General features: G+C 32.2%; 6 protein-coding genes across 9 annotated transcripts; 4 read left to right on the forward strand and 2 right to left on the reverse strand.

Moving 5' to 3' along the window:
* The first annotated feature begins 1,071 nt into the window (after positions 1-1,071).
* LOC124496101 (uncharacterized) lies at positions 1,072-4,751 on the forward strand. Of its 2 annotated transcripts, none has more exons than XM_047059569.2 (4): positions 1,072-1,880; positions 2,478-2,628; positions 2,705-3,224; positions 3,447-4,751. In XM_047059569.2, exons 1-4 carry the CDS (start codon positions 1,529-1,531, stop codon positions 3,777-3,779), a joined length of 1,356 nt encoding a protein of 451 aa, XP_046915525.2. In that variant the 5' UTR covers positions 1,072-1,528; the 3' UTR covers positions 3,780-4,751. The 2 variants fall into 2 exon arrangements, with proteins under 2 accessions (XP_046915525.2, XP_075589602.1); XM_075733487.1 differs by having other exon boundaries at positions 1,074-1,880; positions 2,705-3,221.
* On the reverse strand, positions 4,189-8,873 carry Kif3C (Kinesin family member 3C). The gene is made up of 6 exons (XM_075733486.1): positions 8,672-8,873; positions 7,672-7,827; positions 7,340-7,452; positions 6,449-7,245; positions 5,346-6,386; positions 4,189-5,283 (listed from the first exon to the last, which is right to left on the reverse strand). The coding sequence occupies exons 1-6, from the start codon at positions 8,744-8,746 to the stop codon at positions 4,859-4,861; spliced, it is 2,607 nt and encodes an 868-aa protein (XP_075589601.1). The 5' UTR covers positions 8,747-8,873; the 3' UTR covers positions 4,189-4,858.
* Positions 8,874-9,659: 786 nt separating this feature from the next.
* Elp3 (elongator complex protein 3) lies at positions 9,660-15,163 on the forward strand. 2 transcript variants are annotated; one of them, XR_012832382.1, is made up of 4 exons: positions 9,995-10,215; positions 10,274-11,866; positions 11,930-12,329; positions 12,421-15,163. XR_012832382.1 is itself a non-coding variant. In XM_047059546.2 (3 exons), exons 1-3 carry the CDS (start codon positions 10,191-10,193, stop codon positions 12,001-12,003), a joined length of 1,692 nt encoding a protein of 563 aa, XP_046915502.2. In that variant the 5' UTR covers positions 9,660-10,190; the 3' UTR covers positions 12,004-15,163. The 2 variants fall into 2 exon arrangements, 1 of the variants encoding a protein (XP_046915502.2); XM_047059546.2 differs by having other exon boundaries at positions 9,660-10,215; positions 11,930-15,163.
* On the forward strand, positions 12,264-12,975 carry LOC142597761 (uncharacterized). The gene is made up of 2 exons (XM_075733488.1): positions 12,264-12,830; positions 12,931-12,975. The coding sequence occupies exons 1-2, from the start codon at positions 12,264-12,266 to the stop codon at positions 12,943-12,945; spliced, it is 582 nt and encodes a 193-aa protein (XP_075589603.1). The 3' UTR covers positions 12,946-12,975.
* On the reverse strand, positions 13,494-16,219 carry LOC124496081 (UPAR/Ly6 domain-containing protein CG9338-like). Of its 2 annotated transcripts, none has more exons than XM_075733489.1 (2): positions 15,378-16,219; positions 13,494-15,307 (listed from the first exon to the last, which is right to left on the reverse strand). In XM_075733489.1, the coding sequence occupies exon 2, from the start codon at positions 14,406-14,408 to the stop codon at positions 13,929-13,931; it is 480 nt and encodes a 159-aa protein (XP_075589604.1). In that variant the 5' UTR covers positions 14,409-15,307; positions 15,378-16,219; the 3' UTR covers positions 13,494-13,928. The 2 variants fall into 2 exon arrangements, with proteins under 2 accessions (XP_075589604.1, XP_075589605.1); XM_075733490.1 differs by having other exon boundaries at positions 13,494-15,167; positions 15,378-16,107.
* Positions 16,220-19,774: 3,555 nt separating this feature from the next.
* Positions 19,775-24,140, forward strand: LOC124496077 (uncharacterized). Its single transcript, XM_047059544.2, has 7 exons — positions 19,775-19,927; positions 20,955-22,320; positions 22,392-22,495; positions 22,570-23,403; positions 23,539-23,686; positions 23,807-23,895; positions 23,980-24,140. The coding sequence occupies exons 1-7, from the start codon at positions 19,777-19,779 to the stop codon at positions 24,021-24,023; spliced, it is 2,736 nt and encodes a 911-aa protein (XP_046915500.2). The 5' UTR covers positions 19,775-19,776; the 3' UTR covers positions 24,024-24,140.
* Positions 24,141-24,145: the final 5 nt, after the last annotated feature.

Here is a 24,145-nt window from a genome sequence, read left to right on the forward strand (position 1 = left end):
ATCGACAATCACAAGGCCATAACATCATTTTGATGAGCAAAGTATCACAAAGATCAACATGTCGACAATCGATTGATTCTATAAGAAAAATAGAACCAAAACAAAAGAAAAAAGTAATCAATTTTAGTGTCGACATTATTGCGTTTGTTCGTGTGTGTATTGTTGTTTGACCAACACTAAACCTTAGTAATAATTTTGTACTTTTTTTTTGGATGATTTGAACACAATCACTAAATTAACATTTCGATAATGTATCCGTAATGTATCGACATTGACTTTGATAATGTGATTATTATATATGTGACACTTGAAATCCATGTGATTGTGACATAATGAGAATAGATAAATTGATTACCTTATTTAGATTAGATTTTTTGATTAAAATTGACCTAATGGTACATTATTATTATATTAATAAATTGAAACGTTTTCCACATTATCAATCTATAGATCGATAGAGGGCGTTCAAATAAATTTTTCATTCAAATTCATTAAATGGGCGCCATCTATGGACCAATTACGGTCAGTGTGTGTGTGTGTATGTGCGTCTGAGGTTCATTTCATATAATAAAACCTCATCTATACATTGCCATACAAAAACATGCATTATGAATGTGACTCAGCATGTCATTGTCAACCACCAATCACCACTACCACACATACTACAAAAGAGAAAATTACCCAAAAAAAAAAAAATTTTTTAGACTAAAAAAAAAGAATCCCGGTTTTTTACTTGAATAGAATATTGCCACTACTATAGTATCAAACACATGTGAATATATTATTTTATGCTACTACTACTACTACTACTACTACTGAAGTAAAAAAAAACCATCGCAATAGTAGTGGCAATAGTAATGGTAATCTATCTTTGAGTTTTATTGTTTTTTTTTTTTTTGACGATATTTCTGGCTCAATCTATCTATTTTCTATCTGTATATATCAAATGCATCGGTAGCAGCAACAGCAGCAGCAACAGTAGTAGCAGTAGTAACATCGAAAAAAAAAATCCAGCATTGCTTCAAAACCAAACACTTTCGATTTGTACGTATTATAATACCACACCACATTGTGTGTATGTATGAAAGAGAGATGTATGTGGTTTTTTAGATTTTTGGTTCGATAATAAATACATATAATACATTATTATTACATGTATATGGTTGCTGCGATTGTGTGTGTGTGTTTTTTTTTGTATGTGCGTGAATTTTCTGATCCAATTTTTCTCTCATTATTGAATGCAAAAAGAAAAATTAAAATCACATTTTTTTTAATTTTTTTTCATGTGTATAAATAATAATAATATATATTATTATTATCTCATCTAATGTATAATTGAATTCATGTTCCATCATCAATAATAATATTTTGACAAGTTTTTTTTTTTGTTAGAATTCATCAGAAAAAAAACAAATCATTTTAACACACCAATTTCCGTATTAAACGCTTGTGTGTGTGTGTGTATGTTGTATGTGTAATCTGCTGATTTTTTTTTAGTTGAAAATACAAAAAAAAAATTCAGCAGTAAATGATGGAAGCTTCATACGGAATTGGTGTTCACAATCGTTATGCATTATTTCTTGAAGATGGCGAAGATGATTCTGTCGATCCATATTCGTTGATGAATGCTTCCGGTATTGGTGGTGGTGGTGGTGTGGCTATTGATCATCAAACTGGTGGCGATTCATTGAAAAAAGGTTCGACAACAACATCGGCAACAGCTAAATTAAGTAGCAATCAAAAAGGCCATCAACAACAACAGCAGCAACAACAATCAATTAAATCATCTTCAGCTGCAAATGTCAACAATAAACAATCCTCTGGAACATTGACTGAATCGAAACAACAGAATGTCATGACCAATGTAAAATCTGATTCAGGTAAAATTGCCATTTATAATCATTGTGAATTTTGGATTACAATTTACTTTATAGATTATAGATATCTAAATTTCTCCAAAACTTTTCATTTTTTTAAATGACTTAACAATTCGAATTATTCTTTTTATACTTTCTTATTTTGTCAAATTCATTATTTATTAATCGATTCCTATTCAAAGATCATATACATCAATATATAATTAGACACTCATACACAAAACAGCATGCTTCCTTTTGTGTGTTTGTGTGAGCGTGATTATAACGTACGAGCACGCCATAGCTATGGTGTGTGTATATTTTTGTGTGCAAAGTGAATGGATAGAGAAGAGAGTGCAGGCTAAGAGTTTCATGTCTGTCTGTCTGTTTCCTCTAAGCTTACTTTTGTTCATCATTCGTTGATAGTGTGTTGCAATGAACTAATTGGCAGACTACAGCAGCAGCCATCAACGTTGCACGCTACAATTGTGTGTATCTCATCAAAGCGTGCACATTTTTTTTTGTGTTTGATTTAAATCTTTTGTCATATTTACCGCGCTAGTTTCAAATTTTAATCGAATATTTTTAATTATTTTTTATTCATTTATTTATTTATATAAGGTCGTCCCAATCGTAATCGTCAACAAGGTCAACGTAGTGGTGGTGCTGTTGGTAACAATCGTGAAAATCAAGAAAACCGAAACCAACGATCTCCACGAAACTTTGAATCAAAAGAAGAGGGTGGTGATTACAAATTATCTAAAGAATTGAGGTATGACATCTGTTGATTTTTATTATTATTTATCCTAATAAAATTCATAATTATGATTCTGGATTTTTAATTCAAGAAACGATAAAGACAATCGTCGATTACCACGTGGTGGTGGTTCTCGTGGTGGTGGCCGTGGTGGTGGCAGCAGATTTGGTAAACGAGAATTTAATCGTCATTCTGGATCAGATCGATCTGGTGTCAAATCTATTGATAAACGCGAAGGTGGTGGTTCCCATAATTGGGGTAAAATCGATGATTTTTCTGAACAACCATTGGAAAATGAAGAAATGGTCAATGGCGAAAAATCGACTGAAAATGAAAAGCCAGCAGCTGAAGATGGCCAAAATGCTGAGGAAACTAGTGGTGGTGAAGGAGGTGAACAATCGGCTGGAGAAGCTGAACCGAAAAATGACGAACCTCAATTCAAAACATTGGATGAATATAAACGAGAAATGGAAGAGAAACGAATGCATACACAATTCAATATTAGAAAACCAGGTGAAGGAGAAGATAAATCAAAATGGAAAAAAACCTACGTACTTAAGAAAAAACCAGTAGCCGAAGAAGAGGAAGTTGAATATGAAGAAATCGAAGTGGTGAGTATTTGGATTTTTATATTGATTGATTAATTTTCGGAATCCGCCAATTAAGCCGGCCGAATTCTGTGCATTAGCCTACCCCAAAGTCTTTGGTGGTCTTACGGCGGATAAAGTAGTCATTTCGAGTAGAACAATGGGAATTTTGTTGCGAGAATTTTGTTTATCATTTCCGAATCAATTTTATTTGTTCACTCACAATTTTTGTTGTTTCTCTCTTAGGAAGAGGACACCAACAAACGTCGTAACCGTCAAGTGCTTGATATAGAAGTAAACTTCCGACCAGCTGAAGGTGGACGAGAAGTTATTGGACGTCGTGGAGGACGAGGTGGTGGTGCTTCTCGTGGTGGTGGTGGTGGTGGTGGACCACGTGAAGGTGGCGAAAGACGACGTAATCAAGATGGTGAACGTTCAGGTGGTGGTGGTGGCCGTGGTGGGGGATCAGGTCGAGGAATTGGTTCTGGAAGAGGTGGTAATCGAGGCCGTGACCGTAATCGCTTTCAACCTGCCCCCAAATTTGATGATTTTAACGATTTTCCATCGTTAACTTCGTAAATCATCGATGCCAAGCAGATGAATATAAGCTCCTCAATCATTCAATCAATCAAATAATGCAAATCCAAAAAAAAAAAAAAAAAAAATTTATTGATGATTGAAGACGCAACCATCCGAAAACCATCACCACCCAAATAAAACAACAACAACAACATTTTTGCTCTATTTTTTTCCACTACTGTATTTTGAAACATTATAATGTGTGTTTAAAGATATATGGGGGGAGAATTCGTTACTCTAACTCAACAAAAAAAAACAACAACAACAATGGAATCTCAAACCATTGGAATCTAAATTTAGTCCATGTTTTTCTTCAGCTCCAGTTATTACTATTATCTTCTTCTCTGCTATATACTGCAAATTTTGTCTTCGTTTTTTTTCTCATTCGTCTTTATTCTTTGGTAATTGAAATAACAAAAAAAAACAACAACAACAACAAAAATCAATCAGCAACTTGAAAATTCATCATCTTTTTATTATGCAAAAAAAAAAATTCTTGTTGCTCATCACAATACACAAACATCAACAACAACAACCATAATTATGTAATACAAACATTGGTTTTTTTGTTCATTTTTTTTTTTCTTTTTTTTTGTCTTTATCTTCATCGTTTTTTTTTCTATTTTGTGTACCTTATATGGTGGTTTTGAACAAAAAACGAATTAAAAAAAAAACGAGAAATAGATTCTTTATTGAGTGTTTTGAATACACTAACACCACATACACACAATGAAAATTTTCATTTAATTATAGGAAAAAAAAACAAGAAAAACGGACGACTAAAATTACTATCTCTCGCAACCTCCCCCCTCCCCCACAAAAAAACAAACAAACAGCAACATGAATGAATGTCTATTCTATATCTCTCTCTTACACTTTTTTTTCTCTCGTATATAAAAATAATGAACGATTGAATTTTGATTATTATTATATGATTATTATAAATATAAAATTTGAAATTGAAACAATGCACTTTTTCATTTTAGTATTTTTTTTTATTATTCTTCTTTAGAAAACATGAAATATATATGATTGGACAGTTTTTGGAACATTTTTTTGTTTTTTTTTTATCAATAGAATCAAGTTATACGTTTTAATGGTAAAAGTTTTCTTGGTGCTGTATCAGCACTCTGTGTGAATGGATATTGATGATGATTATGATGTTGATGATGATGATTATGATGGCCATTCATTATTGATGATGATGAATGAGAATTATAATGATTTGGATAATGATTCATAATGATTCCATGATTTGAATTCGGATTCAATTGATGTATATTATCATTATTATTGTTTGATAACATTGTCATTCGTGTTTGGAAACGTTCGTTAATTCTGTTGGACACTGAAGTTAGATAATTCAATTTGGTATCTAGACCATGAATAATGTTACCATTATTATTACCGCTATTGATGATTAAATGTGGATTCATATTATTATTGTTCATCGTTGTTATTATTAGCTCATTATCTTGTTGTTGATCGTCCAATTCGGGTACACCTGTATATAGACATATTAGTTTTGATCAATATTCATTGTCCAACGTTCGACATTAAACTCACTTAATTTTAATTTGTGCAATGTATTTAACAATTGTTGTCGTCGTTTCGGCATTAGATAATTCGTAACGATATCATCGCTTTGTGAATTTTCTAATTTTCGTAACAATTTATCTTCATTATTATATCCACCATTCATGTCCGTACTATTGGAATGGCCATCGACTATATCGGAATCGAATATCAGATTAGGTGAATCAGGTCGATATAACCGTGATGGAGTTATTTCTCGACGATTATCCGGACTTGATTGTTTACTTGTAGGTGTTGTTATCGTTGGTGGTTGCATTGACTGTTGTTGCTGCTGTGATGCTGGTGGTAAACGTATACGACCAAATGATACATTCGGTAGAATCCATTGTTGGATATTCTCATCCCATATGGCATCCTCTTTGATTTTCATTAAATTTGAATAATTACATTCACTTTTCAGCAATGGCTGAACTTTGTCCAATATCTGCGTTAATAATTTCATCTGTTCCTGCAATCTACGAATCGTTTCCAGATAATCTGTACGTTCAGATTCAAATTCTGATTGTAAATCTTCTACTTCTTGTTCCAATTGTTGTATACGACGTTTAGCTTTTTTCATCAACATTGATTTTGCTCGCAATTCTTCAGTGATATCACCATAAGCTTTGAGCAACACTTTATCGTCATCATTAAGTTGAGCTAATGCTTCAGATATGGCATTCATTTTTGCTTCGGCAATTTTTTTCTTTCGTGCACGTTTCTCTTTCAATTCAGCATCGTTAGCTTTTTCACCACCAACCATTTGATTTTCAATTGCTTGTAATTTTTTCATTGCACGTAATACAGATTCTTTTTGTTCATTCAATTCATCCGTATTATTATTGGTTGTTGATTTATCATGTTCATATCGAGATTTTAATTTATCGATATCTTGTTTAAGTTTTTCTTTATTCTTCACTTCTTCTTCATATTTATTTAGCAGATCTTTCATTTTATTATCATATGCTTGACGAATTTCTTCGATAACAATATCATTCTGTGGCTGTGTTTGCAACTGTTGACTGTTATTATCTGTTAGTTAATAGAATGAAATGAAAGTAAAATTAATAAATTCTTGACAAGAATATACAAACCTGACAATCCGGCAGGTGATGATGATGATGATAATGATGATGTCTGTTGTTCAAGCATTTTTTTCAACCATAATATCTCTTCCTGATATTCACGTAATTTGGCATCTTTTGGATCTTCATTTATTCGTGGTTTATTTTGAATATTTTTTGCACGATTTGCATAACGCAATGTGCTTAATGTTTCGTCATAATTATTATCCGCTGGTGATATACATGCAACCATCAATGTTTTAGTATTACCACCAAGACTATCTTGTAGTAATCGTGTTAATTTTGAATCTCTAAACGGTATATGTTTAGCTTTGCCATCGACTAATGCCGATATTACATTGCCCAATGCTGATAATGATAGATTGATTTTTGTTGCTTCTTTCAACCGATCACCAGCTGCACCGGTTTTTGATTGTCTTTCACTACCAGCTAAATCGACTAGATTTAATTTACCAAATTTAACATCACTAGATTCAAGATCAATGGTTTGCATTCGTTCAATGTAAATTGTAAATATTGAATGACTACGGCTAGAATCGGCATTCATTAATGTAGCACCAACTGAACGATTTTTCCAACCAGTTTCCATAATCATTTCACATGCACGTACATCATTCACTATATGCATAGAAAGATTACCAACATATACGCCTGTTTCCGGATGTTCTTTTAGTTCCAATTTCTTTTTGATATCCGTTCCCAATAAATCTCTAATTTCTTCATTATAGATCTCTAAATAGGAAGCTTGTACCAGGAATTTAGAATTTTCAGCCGTTGATATTGCCTCAAATATATGTTCGAATGATCTACATACACACACAAACATAATAATAATAATAATAATAATATTTAAATTAGTATCAAGCCAATTGGAATTTTTTGTCCCAGAAACAGACAAACCTTGGTATAATCCCACGGTGAGCAGAATCGGAAGTGCCCTGCATTGTAAATGATTTACCACAGCCAGTTTGGCCATATGCAAATACTGTTCCATTGTAACCCTCAGTGACGCTCTATGACAACCAAAAAAAAAAGAAAAAAAAATATTAAAAAAATTTAGTCAGGTTTAATTCCGATAGTAAAATCAGGTCAAAGTTCAATTAGATTGATTGATTGATTGATTGGATACAAAATTGATCGATCATCTAATAAAATTGATTCGATTCGTTTATTTTTTATTTTTTTTTTTTTTTTTGTTCACTAATACAAAACAAAAATATATGTCAACCAACCTCAACAATAGGAAAGACAATTTCATTATAGATTTGTTCAGTAGTAGAATCAGTGTAATAGGCTCCATCGAATGTAAATGTTTTTGGTGGTGCCGATCGATCATCCGGATTGATCAATGAACATTGGCCACACGATGAATCGATGTTGACAATCACCTATAAATATAAATGATGATGATATGGTATCGGTTGGTTAGTGACAAATAATAACAATTATTTTTATTATTGAAACTGATGATCGAATTTATATTTCCAAGAATTTATATACCGTCACACAGGAGACATAAACAAAGAAGAAACTATTGCAATCTTAAAGACTTTATTATTATTATATTTTTTTCATCATGAAAATTGCACTCTTCAATTAATAGATTGCAATTTGCAGCTGTTTTTGTTGTTGTTGTTGTTGTGACATAATTAACACACACACACACAAACAAAATGAATTTCATTTGCTTATACCCCATGGTAAGAGCATTTTAATTGAAATAGATAAAAACAAAAGAAAAAGAATCGAATGATCGAATCGATCCAGAAAAAAAAACTCAAAGTTCTTTTTGTCTTTTTCTTAGATTCTGTCATTGCGTGACCAAAGTGATGGCAGAATTTTTTTTTGTGTATGGTTGTTCGAAATGAAAAAAAAAAGTTTCCAATTCGAAATAATTCAAGTTTTCAAGTATTAATGATCATATTACTATCAAGAATCATCATCATTGACGTATTCTGTAATTTTTGCTCGAGTAAAAACTAAAAAAAAAAATCAATCACTGTATAATTGAGAAAATGGGAAAAGACAACAACAATCTTGAAAAGTTTTGAAAAAAAAAAATTTGTTTTGACCTCTTTTCTTGGTGATTCTGAAAAATAAAATGCTTAGAAATCTAGATCATGGCCATGTGTCCACACACTTTTACGATTCTAGGACATGAACTTGAATTTTTTTTCTTACAAAAAAAATTTTAAATTGAACGCATTACTACTACTAAATTCATTTTCTTACCTGACATTTCAATTCTTTTTCACGTTGATTTAATGGACGACATCTTGTTATAACTTTGACGGTTTCTGAAGTCATTTGTTTGTTTGTTTGATTGTTCAGAAATCAGAAAAGAATTTTAATAAAATGTGACCAAAACACACAACCACTTGGTATTTGAAATTGGGATTTGTGGCCTAAAAAAATATTCGAATGATTTTTTTTTTACAAAATTGTAGAGATATTTCACCAATGGAAATGAAATTTGAAAACAAAAAATAATTACAGGCCAATTTCACAATTGAAAAAAAAGAATCAACCAGATGAATTCTTGTAACAAGAATATGGACGGAAATTTATGGACAATGTTGAGTGTAATAATGCGGAAATTTGAAACAACCGGTTCAGGCAATGAGAATGTGACAGTGAAAAAAAAGTTACAAAAATGAAATTAGGTGAATGAAAATTTTTGTTGATCACATGCATGGACAATGTACAATTTTGTAATTGTAATTCTATATAGAACAGATCACAAACATTCTAAACCAAATTCGAATTTAAATTTTTAAATTCTTTCATATCACATAATTCACATTCTGTTTCAATTTAATTTATTCACAAGTTTCAGAATTCTCATAAATGGTGATAAACGTCGAACAAACCGAAAAAATATATAAATAAAAACTAAAGAATATTATTAATGTAGTACAAGTAAGTTTTGGAAAAGAGAATCATCCAATTCGTTTGTTGAATCAATATCTAAATACCGACTTATATGTGGTGTATGTGTGTATACAAGAAAGAAAACCATATCGCCGGCCGTAATGAACAATTTGCCAAAATTATATCCAAGAAAGAAAGGAAATTTCATGAAATTTCCAAATGAAAAAAAATACGACATATGTGCGTGTTGTTACCATGACAAAAAGAAAAAAAATACCAGTGGCAACGAAAAAAAAAAGAAAAAGATTACTGCGATTATTATTCATGCTCTGTCTTGGTTGTTTTTTTTATACCGGTTTATTCCAATTCTATAGTTTCAGAATATTTTCTTATACATTTTTTTTTGTTGTTGTTTGCCGTGAAATTTCGGTCCATTTCTTACAGTGTGTGATCCATGTATAGTTATGTGTATTTGTATGTTCTTAAAAAAATTATTGTTATCTAACTTTGAAGAATTTCAAATTCATTCAAGCGGAAATTGTTTACCCATTCACGTCAACATTCTTGTGTGCATGTCTTTTATCTTGTAGCAATATTCATTAATGAATGAATGAATGAGAGAAAAAATTATTTAAAAAACATTTTAATCGATCCAATCGAAAGAATATATTCAGCCAATTGATTGATATTATTCTGAAGTGAGAATTTTTTTTTTATTCCATACAACACGCTAAATTTGCCGTGCAAGAAATTAGAGGGCGCCGTGCACACTGGCCATGCCGTAAACATGCAATTCGTAAACAATTGAATCGTAATCGTATGTGTTATAAAGCAAATGATGATGTGTTATGTTTTGTTATAGCTGATAATCAACAACAAGATGGGCAAGAAAAATAAAAAAAATCGTAAGTTATTGAATTTGATGAAAATAATCCTAATGATTGTTTGTAATAATAATAATAGTGAGCAATGGACTCAGTAAATCCGAATTGATGGTAACCGTTGTTGCCGAAATTATTGCTGAACTAATCAAAGCTGATCGAGAAGGTTATTCTGTTGATTTAAATCGTCTGAAATGTATGTTTTCACAAAAATATGGTCTTGGTTCGCAGCCACGTTTAGTCGATATAATTGCTGCCGTTCCACATGAACATCGTCAAACGTTATTACCAAAATTACGTGCTAAACCTGTGCGTACAGCATCAGGAATTGCAGTCGTTGCTGTTATGTGCAAACCTCATCGATGTCCACATATAAACATGACTGGAAACATTTGTGTTTATTGTCCAGGTGGTCCAGATTCTGATTTTGAATATTCAACCCAAAGTTACACCGGTTATGAACCGACATCAATGCGAGCGATTCGTGCTCGTTACGATCCATATCAACAGACTCGTAGTCGAGTTGATCAACTTCGACAACTAGGACATTCTGTGGATAAAGTGGAATTCATTGTAATGGGAGGTACATTCATGTCGTTGCCAGCTGATTATCGTGACTATTTCATACGAAATCTTCACGATGCTTTATCAGGACATCAGAGTAAATCAGTAGATGAAGCAGTACGATATTCTGAAGAATCAAAAACCAAATGCATTGGAATCACAATTGAAACTCGACCGGATTATTGTTTAAAACGACATCTCTCTGACATGCTGTCTTATGGTTGTACTCGATTGGAAATTGGTGTACAATCAGTGTATGAAGATGTAGCTCGTGATACTAATCGTGGTCATACAGTCAAAGCCGTACAAGAATCTTTCTGTTTAGCCAAAGATTGTGGCTACAAAGTGGTCGCTCATATGATGCCGAATTTACCCAATGTGCCTTTGGATCGTGATTTAGCTCAATTCGAAGAATTTTTTGAGAATCCCGATTTCCGTGCTGATGGCTTGAAAATCTATCCAACATTGGTCATTCGTGGAACCGGCCTCTACGAACTATGGAAAACCGGTCGATATCGTTCATATCCACCATCAGTTCTAGTCGATCTGTTGGCACAGATTTTGGCCATGGTACCACCATGGACACGAGTTTATCGTGTTCAACGAGACATTCCTATGCCATTGGTCACATCTGGTGTTGAACATGGCAACATTAGAGAATTAGCGTTAGCTCGAATGCGTGAACTAGGTACGAAATGTAAAGATGTTCGAACTAGAGAAGTTGGAATCCAGGAAATTCATCACAAAGTCCGTCCTGAGCAAATAGAACTTATAAGACGTGATTACTATGGTAATGGCGGATGGGAGACTTTTCTTTCTTACGAAGACGTCGAACAAGATATTTTAGTTGGTTTACTTCGTCTTCGTAAATGTTCAATGCAAACATTTCGACCAGAATTGAAAATAACGCAGCCAGAAAACAAAAATCGATTTGGATTGCCACGAGGATGTTCAATCGTTCGTGAATTACATGTATACGGAAGCGTTGTACCCGTTTCATCTAAAGATTTGAAAAAATTTCAACATCAAGGTTTCGGTATGTTATTGATGGAAGAAGCGGAAAAAATTGCTCAATTTGAACATAATTCATGCAAGATAGCCGTTATTTCAGGTCAGTTTTGATGAATAAATTTTCATCGATAAATAATGAAATAATTTTACACCTCCCTAACAGGTGTTGGAACTCGTCATTATTATCGAAAATTGGGCTATCATTTAGATGGCCCATATATGTCCAAGTGTTTGTAAATAAATACAGTTTAATAAACAATTTATTTGATGTGGAGATTGATGGTAGGTGGTAACCAAGGCATCCAATACTCATCGTAATGATAAAAAACCTTATGATACCGTTTGGTTTCCTGGCAGCATCAATTAATCTCTTTTATAGACATAACGTGGTTGTATTATTAGTGTTTTGTTTGTTTCATCAATTGACAAGATTTTTTTTTTGTTGTTAAAGCGTAAACTACGATTTATTTTTTTTCGCAATTCTACACATAATCCAAATGTTTGGCTGTTTAAAATTCAAATGTTTATCAGGGCAAAACATGATACATGGCCCTTTGAAATTTGTTGATTGTTATCAACGTTTTCATCATATTCATACAGCTTTCATTCTTTTGGTACTATGCGTGGTAATAACATTACGTGAATGGTCAATAGATTCGATTGATTGTTCATTACAGCAACAACAACCAGAATCGTCCACTATTAATCCAGATATATTTTCTACTTATTACTATAATAATTATTGTAAATTACATGGTCAATTTATTTCATTTGGTTGCAATAAATCATCATCATCATCATCGTTTACGGAACTTGGTTATACTTGGTTGAATCGTTCATCGAATGAAGAGGAGAATCATCAATCGATAGATAATTATGAATTACCATCATATCAATGGTTCAGTTTTCTATTGTTTATATTTGCCATTCTGTTGCAATTACCATATCAGATTTGGAAATGTTTTGCTTATAATTCATTTATGTTGACCTTGAAAAGAACCACCACCACCACCATCGAGGAAGAAGATGGTGTAGAACAAAGTATGGATTCTCAAATTCAAATGGTAATGTCTCATTCAACAAATGGCTGTTGTACATTGTTGATAATTGTCGTATGGTTAGTAAAATTGATGAATATCGCTTTACTTTCTTCGTTGGTTTTAGTATTGCATTTGCTAACAAAAGGCACTTTTATTATGTTGCCCATCATCATTATTGACCATCAATGGATATCAACAGAATGTCATCATTATGGTTTTTATCCATTTCCAAAATCTACATTATGTATGTATTGGTATTACGATCAAAAACATTCAAGTAAACAAATGATATTGATCGATTGTTTGATGCCAATAAATTCATTATTGGAACATGTAATGTTATTCCTATGGATATGGCTAGCTATAATGGCTATCATATCCATATGGCATATAATTCATCAATTTATATTGGCCATTTTTCCTTGTTGGCGTCGATATGTATTGATTCAGCAAACAAATCATCAATGGAATGAACGAACATATCGTTTGGGTTCGAAATCCTATACCAATTACATAGTGATAACATCGATTTGGATACAAAATACTGCTCAGTCAATCATTCCATCAAGCTTAAAGCCATCAGTGTTTCCATTATTACCAATCCAATCAAATCGTAGATCGATGATTGTCGATGAATCTTCCACTAATGTATAACGAAAAAGTTTCAACAACAATGGTCAAAATGTGTAATTTTAAGATCATTATAATTTATTGTAATTTGTAATAATAATTCTATATATATGTAACAATCAACAATCAGAAACAAAAAAAAAATCCTAAACAATAATTTGTGACCAATCAATAAAGCTGTAATCATGTGTGTTTGTGTAAGATTTCCAAAGGGTGTAGAAAAATGTGTGTGAATAATAATAATAAATGAAGGTAAATGGAAAAGAAAAAAAAATATTGCGAAATTCTATGGTTGAAAATAACAAACAAATATGAATTTTAAAGGCTAAGAAAGGTGATTGTGAATAGATAAGTTGATAGATAGGCACACATTTGAATTTCCCTCCAAAAAAAGGAAAAACAAAAAAAAACATTCGAATCAAAATGCTAAGGCATATGAATGAGAAAAACAATTAATTGAGATTGAGTAGACTTGTGAATTTTTTTTGGTAATCAATGAATGATGAATGAATTCTGTATGAATCTGACCATGGCCAATACGCAAGGCAATATAATCGAGATGATCGGTGAGAATCGATTGGTAAGAGCATCATTACATCCATCGCCATCACATTGGCATACCAATGTGCTTGTTGGCGGATTTTTGGTCCAATAACATTCTTGTGGTGCACGTATAAAACCACAAGATCGAATAATACGAGTTTCCTGTTCAATTGTTTGTACTTGTTTTCGGCAGAATGTATAGTTAAGTTTATTATTTTCGTCAATACATTCACGATACATTTTACTATAACACTCATGCAGATTATCAACATCCTTAGGTACATCTTCACAGAATTTATCTGTCATTGAATTACATTGCCAACATTGTATAGCATCGACAGTGTTGTAAGGTAGATATGTTATAATTGTAGCCAAAACGATCATTACGATGGCCATAAGGAACCAATGATAATTTCGAATTGATGTCATGTTTGACCCAATATAGAATTCACGGAATATGAAACTAAAAGGGGCTAAATAGATGATGGGCTATGATGATATGGATCGATTCTTTTGTCTTTTCTTCAAGAGATGATATTGACACCTTGTTTGAAAGTCACCAAAAAATTAAAGCCAAAATAGTGTTAGAGGGACAAACTAATGCAAACACACACACACATATAGAACACCAAACAAAATAGGACTTTGGTAATGATGTGAGCAGAGCCAAATTGATGCTAAAATGAGAACATTTTTTTCTTGTAGCACGAATCTTAATGAATGAAGTTTGGCTTCGAATAAAAAAAAACAAGTGAAGAGCAACAGCAGCGGCAATGATCAATGTGTGGATTTAAGTGTCCGATGAAATTACATACACACACACACACAAACAGACACACAGTGAAAAAAAGTCCGTATTTTCGTCGTCGTCGTCGTCGTAATATCTCTGTAGTCAAAGAAAAAAAAACATTGAAGCAACCATCGACAGATAATACAGTTAATAATCGTTGAAAAATATGAGAGCCATCCACATGAACGATATAGACGATTATTTTTGATGATTGTGAAACGTTGGCTTTTTCACATTTTATTTGCTTTTCGTCAATTCGTTTCAAATGTATTTACATTCATTTCATATTCAATGAAGAACGTTGATCAATGCCATTTTATAAAAATTCAATCTGCTATTTTATTATGTTTGTTGAGCCACATAAATTTTCGATCAAACTTTTCTTCGTAATAGCGGACCTGTATATATAATATAGTGAATATATATAGGAGATTATTAGCCAAAATGCAAATCTAATCATCATCTATAATCAGAGTATCAAAATTTTCATTATAGAAGTATTCGTATTCGTATCATGTCAGAATGAATGAATGAATGACTAAATGTGGAGGATTAATCATAAAATTAATCGATAAATCTAATTAATCTAATTGATGATATACGATTACCTTTTTTTTGATCCACGAATGAAATGATGAAACAATCGAATTTTATAAGAAAGTTGATTTTTTAAAATTCATTGATGATTGATATCGGATAACCGAATAATAATATAATAATTAGATATAAAAACGTTAAATGATACGATAAGGGTAAATATCAGTTTCATTGATCGATTGAAATTGAAATCAATTAAATTCAATTGATGATTGATTTGTAATAAGCTATATTTGAGGAGATAGCTGCTTCAATGTCCTCAAATACAGAGTTTATGTGTGTTGTCTATTTAGCAATTACAAAACGGTCATATATTTTCAGAAAAAAAAAATTAGAACAACCACAGCATTGATAGACGTCATCATCATCATCATCATCATCGTCGTCGTTATATTATAATGGACAAATGGACCACTACCACCACCAACAATAACCGAGATGGTAAAGACGCCCAACAATCAACGGCTTGACTTGACGACCATTATATTATTATTATTATTATTTGACTGAGAATTGTACAGATTTAGATCAGGTGTATTAATAATATGTGTTTGGGTGTGTGTACGGAACAAATCGTTTTTTTCTTTTTTGGGGATCTAAATGGATTCATTTTAATCAACGACCTGCGCGTGTCAAACAAAATTGGCTTCATGATCATCTCTGCAATAAGAACGAATATTTTGAACAAATGAATTTGAAGTTTACACATTTGTATACTGATAATGACGATGATCAATGTCGATATCAACAACAATAACAACAACAACAACAACAACAACAACAAATAAATTGATGATGAATTGTTGATTAGCTGTTGAAAAGGCAAAAAATTAATCTTCACATCATTGCCAATAATGTGTGGCCTTTTTTTTCATTTATTCGAATTCAACATGAATAGACGACAAACGCCATCTAATGATAAATAATGAAATTAAAATTGAAAAAAAAAATTTTCCAATTATCATTCAGTCATCGCTTGGTCTTTGTAAAATTGTAATTAGATTTGATGACTGTTGTAGTTGTCGTTGTTGTTATTATTATTATTGGATCATAGAGGCATCTGTCATTTATTCATCCATTCATTCATTATCGTTGTTGTTGTTCATTCATGGTTAGTTATGTTCATCATCACCATCATCCAAAAAAAAAAAAAATTCTGTTGTTAGATTCTCTTAACAAACACACACACAGTCGGAATCAGAATAAGTTCCATTTCAACTATTAACTCAATTGTCTATCTCTTTCGCTATTTTTAATGACTTGTCATCACACACACACACTGGTATATTGTAATTATGGCTCCATATACTTTATATATTCGTTGTGGACAAGAAAAAAGAAAATTCCATACAAGCACGATTCGGTCATTCACAACAAATTGAGAATTGATCGTTATAGTCAAAAAAAAAAAAATAAAATAAAATAAAATATATGCATTATATACCAAGGGGAGAGTAATATACATTCCAAACAACAACATTATTTTATTTTATTTTATTGTTTTGTTTTGCTTTGTATCAACAAACAACAACATGACCGACGACATTGCCATTATTATAGCCGAAATTGACGGATCAATAATAATAATAATAAGATTGTTTAAGCGTGTCACACACACACATACACACACACACAATCACATCGATAATGACATCAACATCATTGGGTATGGGGCGTGATTGTTTGCTTTTGTTGTTGTTGTTGTTGTAGTTGTTCAATAATAAGGGCCACACACACACATACACACACAAATACACACAAAAGCACGTCACATTTGTCAATCAAAGTTTGGTTCTGACACCCTATTTTTGATACCTATTCATAATAGTCGATAATGTACGCGCGTGTCTCCATTTACTTAATTGTTTACAAATCATCATCATCATCATCAGAATCAGAATTAGAATTATTATTATTTCAAATCATACAGAGGCATAAGATTAAATTGATGTTCATTATTATGAATTTACGTGCAACGAATGAATTCTGTCGAAATGAATGAATGAATGAATGAATGAATAAAAATCGATAATAAAAAAAAACAACATTCGATCTACGGCTGCTTTTACTGATGTGAATTTTTTTTTTTTTAGTTTGAAATAAAAATGTTGTGGCCCTTAAAAACAATTATTACCATTGATAATGGCCATTGTATAGAGAGAGAGAGAGAGAGAGTTCTAACTGATTAATTCAATCAACAAAGGAAAAAACAACTTTTCGTTACAAGATAATTGAATCGACGAAATTTTCGGATATACGGACATACTCTAAAGGTGTTTTGTGTGTGTGTGTGTGTGTGTGTGTGTGTATGTGGTATATGATAAATCGAATTGAATCGCAACTGATTTGATCTGATCCAATAGATAGATAGATACAAAAGTTGGTTTTTTTTTGTTTGATGGCTTTTTTTTCACTATCTATCTAATAGAAAAAAAAGTTGAAGTTCATTTACATGACAATCAGGCAGTCATTTTTTTTTTTTTTTTGCTTGCTGGAACAATTTTGGTTTTTCGTTTTCGAGAAGCTCAATGGTCGTCATATATAAAATGGATGGATAATGGATAATGGTTTGACACACACACACACACACAAACACACATACATTGCTTGTCTTTAAAAGAAAAAAAGAATGGTTGACTGGTCTCAGGTGCTTGACATTTGTATAGCACACACACACACACACACACACACATATACAGTAAATCCCAAGGATTAGTTCAGGAATATGGAGCCTTATGTGTATGTGTGTGTGTGTGTGTGTTCACAGGAAATGAAATCACTTTTTTCTTTTTTTTTTTGTTTCGCAAACGATATCAAAGAATTGAATTCAAAGTAAATTGTCGAGTAGCATCACAATCATTTTATACTATGGTTGTTGTTGTTGTTGTTGTTGTTGCTAGTGCAACAATTTTTGCCATTTTATACGATTTGTGTGCATTTGATGCCAGAATCTAAAAAAAATGGCCAAAAAAATACGAAACGAAAACGAATGACAAATAATCATGTTAAGGCCAAAATGTATGGTCTTTTTTATATTCTATTTATCCATTCATTCATTAATCTAATAGGATAGCATGACCATCACGATTGAATTCAATTTCGTATTTTTGATGGTCCACATTGTCATTGTTGTATGTACGAGGTTTTTGGGGATTCATCATTTTCCAATCACAATTGTTGTTGTTTTTGTTATGTGTGTGTGTGGTGATGGTGGTGGTGGTGGTGGTGGTGGTGGTGAAAGGAATTGTTATTCAAATTTGACCATTTGTCATTTGTATACAGATTTCATGGGCAAAACATATATACAACCATTAAAATGACATCAATTAACAGGATTGTATATATAATAACATGTACATGGTGTTTTTCAACTATACAAAATGACAGGTGTCATGGATGATACTATATGAATGGTATATTGTCACATCTGTGCTGATAACACCATATAAAATCTGATCCAAATATTGATGATGATACCGTGTAATAAATACGACCACACACACACACACACATGTTATATCCATTGGTTAAATCGAATTTGGATGATGATGACTTTTAAAATTTCAAATTTAATTGCTGACATCGATGGAATAATAATAATATGGCTATAATCCAAAAAATGTTGTGAATGTACAAAGAATCAGAAAATTTTCCATTATCCATCGAATAGGGTTAAAAATTTCTTACATTTGATATGGCCTTTGTTTGCTGGACATGCTGTATGGATGCGCAAGTACAATATAAATGGTAAATAGGTAGGAGGAGGCAAAATAAAATAGTGATGTTGAATTACACACATAAACAGTGTTTTTGATGCTTCCTTCTTGGTTTGGTTTTGGGTATATTTTTTTTTTTTTTTTTTGACAACATGAAATGTGAACAATGAGTATACATACGCACAAACACTTGAATATGGCGCGCATATTGGAACAAAATGATTGCTGCTGCTTTGACGACGACGACGACAACGGTAGACAAGCCTGGTGGGTTGGCACAAAGATTCTTTGGCCACCATTCAATGATCACAAACAATGATTGGTCAGAAAAAAAAAGATTGTAAAAGCATAGAAAAAAAGCAATTGTCAATGGTAAGAGCAATCAACCACGCGAATCTTGATTCTTTATTATGGATGGTTGGTCCCATACACATATATATATAATGTATATCTGGATAAACACTGTTAATGGTGGGAGGTTCTTTGTCATTCGACAAAGACCAAAAAAAAAAAAAAAACAACGACAACAACGACATATACTGATTTTTTTTCGATTCTCTGAAGTTTTATTTTTTTGTCGGGTACCAACCAAAAAAAAAAAATTCTGGTCCGAATCATTCGAATAGCAAACAAGCATCCTTGTTGTTGTTGTTGTTATTGTTGTTTGACATTATTGTGACCGTTATCAATAATTATGGCCGATTGTCATGTTGAAGATGAAGATCAAATTGACCATAATGATGATCATGATCAAGATTTTATGGATAAAATGGTATCAACGACAACAACAACATCCGGATGGAAACAACGAAAAGATGGACATGGCGATAACATCATGGACGAAGGTAAGTTCATGTTCATTTTTATTCATTCGAATTTGAATTCTTTTTTTTTGGAATGAATGAATGAATGAGAAAAACTCTGACTAGAATGATGAATGAATGTTCAGATGTTTGTGTGAATCAATTATCCAAATTGTTTGGCTCCATTAAAATTGGTTCTGAATTTTTTTTCTCTCTTGTCCATTTCATTTCATTTCATTATTGTCAAAAAATATGATGATGGCTCATTTTGTGTTTCATTCATTCATTCTCAGTTTTTTTTTCTATGTTTCCAAACAACAACAAGAACAAATCGGCTTATTTAGTCCGAGAATATCGTCCAATCGGATTAAATCCATAGGATACTGTATATATTGCATTTTATTCACAAAATTGATTTCGGTCGTCAGTCAGTCGGTCGGTGTGCATGCCAGTTGGCCTTATGACCCCTTTGCAATATCAATGGCATGGATTTTTTTTTATTTTATTTTATTTAGAACCATTGTATTTCTAGTAAATGAGATTTTCTTTGATGATGATGATGATTTTATTTTATTTTGCAGCAAAAAAAAAATCATGTGACAATCATGATCATGATGACATTGACACGCGTTCGTCTTTAAATGTCATGAATGATATGATTATTTAGAATTATAATATTGCACCAAATTTCAAATTTTCATCATCATCATCATCATCATCATGATGATGAGAAAAATGTAGAATAGAATTCTGTAATTGTTTTTTACAACAACAACAAAAAAAACTTAAATGAAAGTCAGTCAATTTCGTTGTTCCCATCAAAATTTCCATTGGCTTTTTTTTTAGTGATCCATTGAGAGCCATTTTACAATTAGCGCAAAATATAATTACTTAGCTCGATGTAGAATTAGTTTTGTTTTTTGTTTTCCAGAAAACTTAATGAAAAGTTTTTTTTCTGGTCCAGGCTTAAAAACCTTTTTTTTTGATTTTGATTTTGTCCTATTTTTTTTAATGAATATCGACAATGAAATTTGTTTTTGTATGTTTGGTCCAAAATTTTGTCCGATAGGTCAACAAACCGATTCTTGTTTTGATGATGGTGATGATCAAGAAATGATTGAAAATGACAATGATGATGATGATGATGATTTTCAAATTAATCGAAGCAATAGCAGCAACAGCAGCAGCGGCAGCGGCGTCGGTAGTATCAACAACGATCTTAATAATGATGCTACGACAAGTATCTGTGGTACAATTTCACCATTAATAACCGCATTTGATTCAAGTAATAATTCATCACCGATTCCAATTTCAACATCAGTATCGATGATTGGTGGATCATCAAGAAACGATCCATTGATGAGTGCAACCGATTTAAATGTTCGTTATCATCATAATCTTCATCATCATTTTATGATGATGAATAAATGTTCGAAAGAATTGAACAAAAAAATGACTATGATTCCGGTTACATCGACAATTGATTCAAATTTGAATTCAACAACTTCTTCGGTAACAACTACTGGTGGTGTTGGTGGTGGTGGTGGTAATGGTAATGGTAGCAATCCCATCATGAATTTTGATTTCGCACTACCACCAATCACCGCTACAGATATGATGTCCGGTAATTTAGCAACATCAACAACATCGGCTACAGATCTTTTTTTCTCTTATCAACAACAATTATTGGCGGCTAGAAATGCCGCTGCTGTTGCTGCATTTAATGGAAATTCGACAAATTTGAATCCATTTACGAATACATTTTTGACAAATGGTAATGGTAATCAACATCAACAGCAATTAGGATCACAATTTTCTACCACTAGTCCATTATTCAAATCATCAAACAATCAAGCATCAGCAGCTGCTTCATTGGTGACAAGTTATATGCAAAATAGCCTATTACATTCTATGGCGGCCGCTGGTCAATTGCATCCATTGAATCTAACATTTGCAACACCGACCATAACGCCGTCATCAACAACTGTTAACCGTCATAATTCAATACAACAGAATTTGATAGAAGAAACGAACACACAGACATCGACACAACAACAACAACAACAAGTTCCTGTGAATACAAATAATATTCATCGTTCAAATCAAGGTGAAATATCAAAACAATCACAACAGAATCATCATCATCATCACCACCAACAGCCTACATCATCAAAATCGGATGATTCGACAAAATCACCGGAACCAATATCTGCTGGTAAATGTTCTAATAACGGTAGTAATAATAATAATGTCAATGGTAATGATGGTGGTGGTGGTGGTGTTGGTGGTAAACAACCGAAACCAACAATGAATCCATCGAATCTTTTATGTGTTGTTTGTGGTGATTTAAGCAGTGGTAAACATTATGGTATATTAGCTTGTAATGGTTGTTCCGGTTTCTTTAAACGTAGTGTTCGACGTAAACTTATTTATCGGTAGGTTTTCAATTTATTTTTTTTTTCACACACACAATGTTTCATTGCTAACAACAACTATGTCATGTTAGATGTCAAGCTGGTACTGGAAATTGTATTATTGATAAACAACATCGAAATCAATGTCAAGCTTGTCGATTAAAGAAATGTATTTCTATGGGTATGAATAAAGATGGTAAGTTTGAACATTTTATCAGTCATTTGTTCAACCTTAATATTTACTGTTGCTGCCTATTGTGTTGTGTATAGCCGTACAAAATGAAAGACAACCAAGAAATACGGCCACAATACGTCCTGAAGTTCTGCTTTCGGATTCTAATTCCGAACGATTATTACGTGAAGGTGTTGCTGCTACTGTAGCTGCAGTATTTGGTTTAAGCAATTGTGCTGGTACCATAGGAGGAGGTGGTGTTAAACATCGTGATCATGGCCATGGCCATTGGCGATTTAATGATAAACGAACATCAGGTTTACGTGGATCAAATAAATTACAACAATCACATAATCATCATCAAAATGGTCATGATAATCATCATAGTAATAGTAAATGTTCAGCTGATCATCATAAAGAGAATCGAAATATAGAAATAAGAAATAGTGATTCGAACAAAGAATCGATAATTGATTCAACATTTCGATCAAATCTTGGTTCATATTTAATGGCCACATCCGATCCTAGTCAATATTTGAGTATTTCCGATCTAAGTATACCATCATCCTCATCATCATCATCATCATCATCGTTGATTCTATTGAATCCAGATTCTTTTTATGAAATATCAGCCGGATTATTATTTACCGGTGTAAAATGGATAAAAAATTTACCATCATTTGCTAGTCTAGGATTTCGAGATCAGATTGTTCTGTTGGAAGAATCATGGACAGAAATATTCTTATTGAATGCTATACAATGGAGTTTACCATTGGATAAATGTTCAATATTTTCATCACAAAACATACCAAATGGTAATGATTATGTACCGGAAATTCGTGTACTTAACGATATGTTTCAAAGATTTCGTATTATGGCCATTACACCGACAGAATTTGCCTGTCTAAAAGCGCTTGCTTTATTCAAACCAGGTTAGTTTTTTTTGATTGTTTTCTATTACAATAATTGATATATATTCAATGTTTTTTCCCCATGCCAAAAAAAAACCTAAAATCGTATCATCATCGTTACATTTAATCAACCGATCATAAATGAATAAATGATAGAAGCACGAGGCTTAAAAGATGTAACAAAAATTGAACAGATGCAGGATCAATTACAATCAATGCTATTACAGCAAATGATGAAGAATCAAAATCAGGACACCAGTACCACCACCACCACCACCAGTACCAACACCACCAATCCGATTAGGTAAGTTGAATTAAATTCTGATCGGATCATGATCATGATCATGATCAGATGATGATGATGAACATTATTATGACTCTAATCGATTGTGTTCCATTTTCATTATATATGTATGAACGAAAGATTTGGTAAATTACTTTTGCTCTTATTATCATTGAAAATCATTCCAACTGAAAAGATAGCATCTATTTATTTCAAAAAAGCGATTGGAAGTAAGTATCAAATAATAATGATGATGATGATGATGATCAAATCCTAAAAGCCAACATTTTATTATCAACAAAATTAATTGACAGATACAACTATTGAAAAATTATTATGCGAAATGTTTAAATGTTAATGCTGAATCCGAATGTGTTTGGTGATTGTTTGAAGGTAAAAAAACCTATAAAACAAAAAAAAAAATACCAGATCGTTTACCATAACTATTTCCACCAGATGGCACCATGTCGCCTGTATTTT

The sequence above is a fragment of the Dermatophagoides farinae genome, chromosome 8 (genome assembly GCF_024713945.1).
Source record: "Dermatophagoides farinae isolate YC_2012a chromosome 8, ASM2471394v1, whole genome shotgun sequence".
In the NCBI taxonomy this organism is placed as follows: domain Eukaryota; kingdom Metazoa; phylum Arthropoda; class Arachnida; order Sarcoptiformes; family Pyroglyphidae; genus Dermatophagoides; species Dermatophagoides farinae.

Coding starts and splice junctions, on each gene's coding strand:
- Elp3 (XM_047059546.2), top strand. CDS start 10,191: ATGGGCAAGAAAAATAAAAAAAATC. Junction 10,216..10,273: donor CAAGAAAAATAAAAAAAATC/GTAAGTTATTGA, acceptor TAATAATAATAG/TGAGCAATGGACTCAGTAAA. Junction 11,867..11,929: donor CAAGATAGCCGTTATTTCAG/GTCAGTTTTGAT, acceptor CCTCCCTAACAG/GTGTTGGAACTCGTCATTAT.
- LOC124496077 (XM_047059544.2), top strand. CDS start 19,777: ATGGCCGATTGTCATGTTGAAGATGAAGATCAAATTGACCATAATGAT. Junction 23,687..23,806: donor AACACCACCAATCCGATTAG/GTAAGTTGAATT, acceptor TATGAACGAAAG/ATTTGGTAAATTACTTTTGC. Junction 23,896..23,979: donor TTTCAAAAAAGCGATTGGAA/GTAAGTATCAAA, acceptor ATTAATTGACAG/ATACAACTATTGAAAAATTA.
- LOC124496101 (XM_047059569.2), top strand. CDS start 1,529: ATGATGGAAGCTTCATACGGAATTGGTGTTCACAATCGTTATGCATTA. Junction 2,629..2,704: donor AAATTATCTAAAGAATTGAG/GTATGACATCTG, acceptor TTTTAATTCAAG/AAACGATAAAGACAATCGTC. Junction 3,225..3,446: donor AATATGAAGAAATCGAAGTG/GTGAGTATTTGG, acceptor TTTCTCTCTTAG/GAAGAGGACACCAACAAACG.
- LOC124496081 (XM_075733489.1), bottom strand. CDS start 14,408: ATGACATCAATTCGAAATTATCATTGGTTCCTTATGGCCATCGTAATG.
- Kif3C (XM_075733486.1), bottom strand. CDS start 8,746: ATGACTTCAGAAACCGTCAAAGTTATAACAAGATGTCGTCCATTAAAT. Junction 7,828..8,671: donor AAAAAGAATTGAAATGTCAG/GTAAGAAAATGA, acceptor TTATATTTATAG/GTGATTGTCAACATCGATTC. Junction 6,387..6,448: donor ATCACCTGCCGGATTGTCAG/GTTTGTATATTC, acceptor ATTAACTAACAG/ATAATAACAGTCAACAGTTG.
- LOC142597761 (XM_075733488.1), top strand. CDS start 12,264: ATGTTTGGCTGTTTAAAATTCAAATGTTTATCAGGGCAAAACATGATA.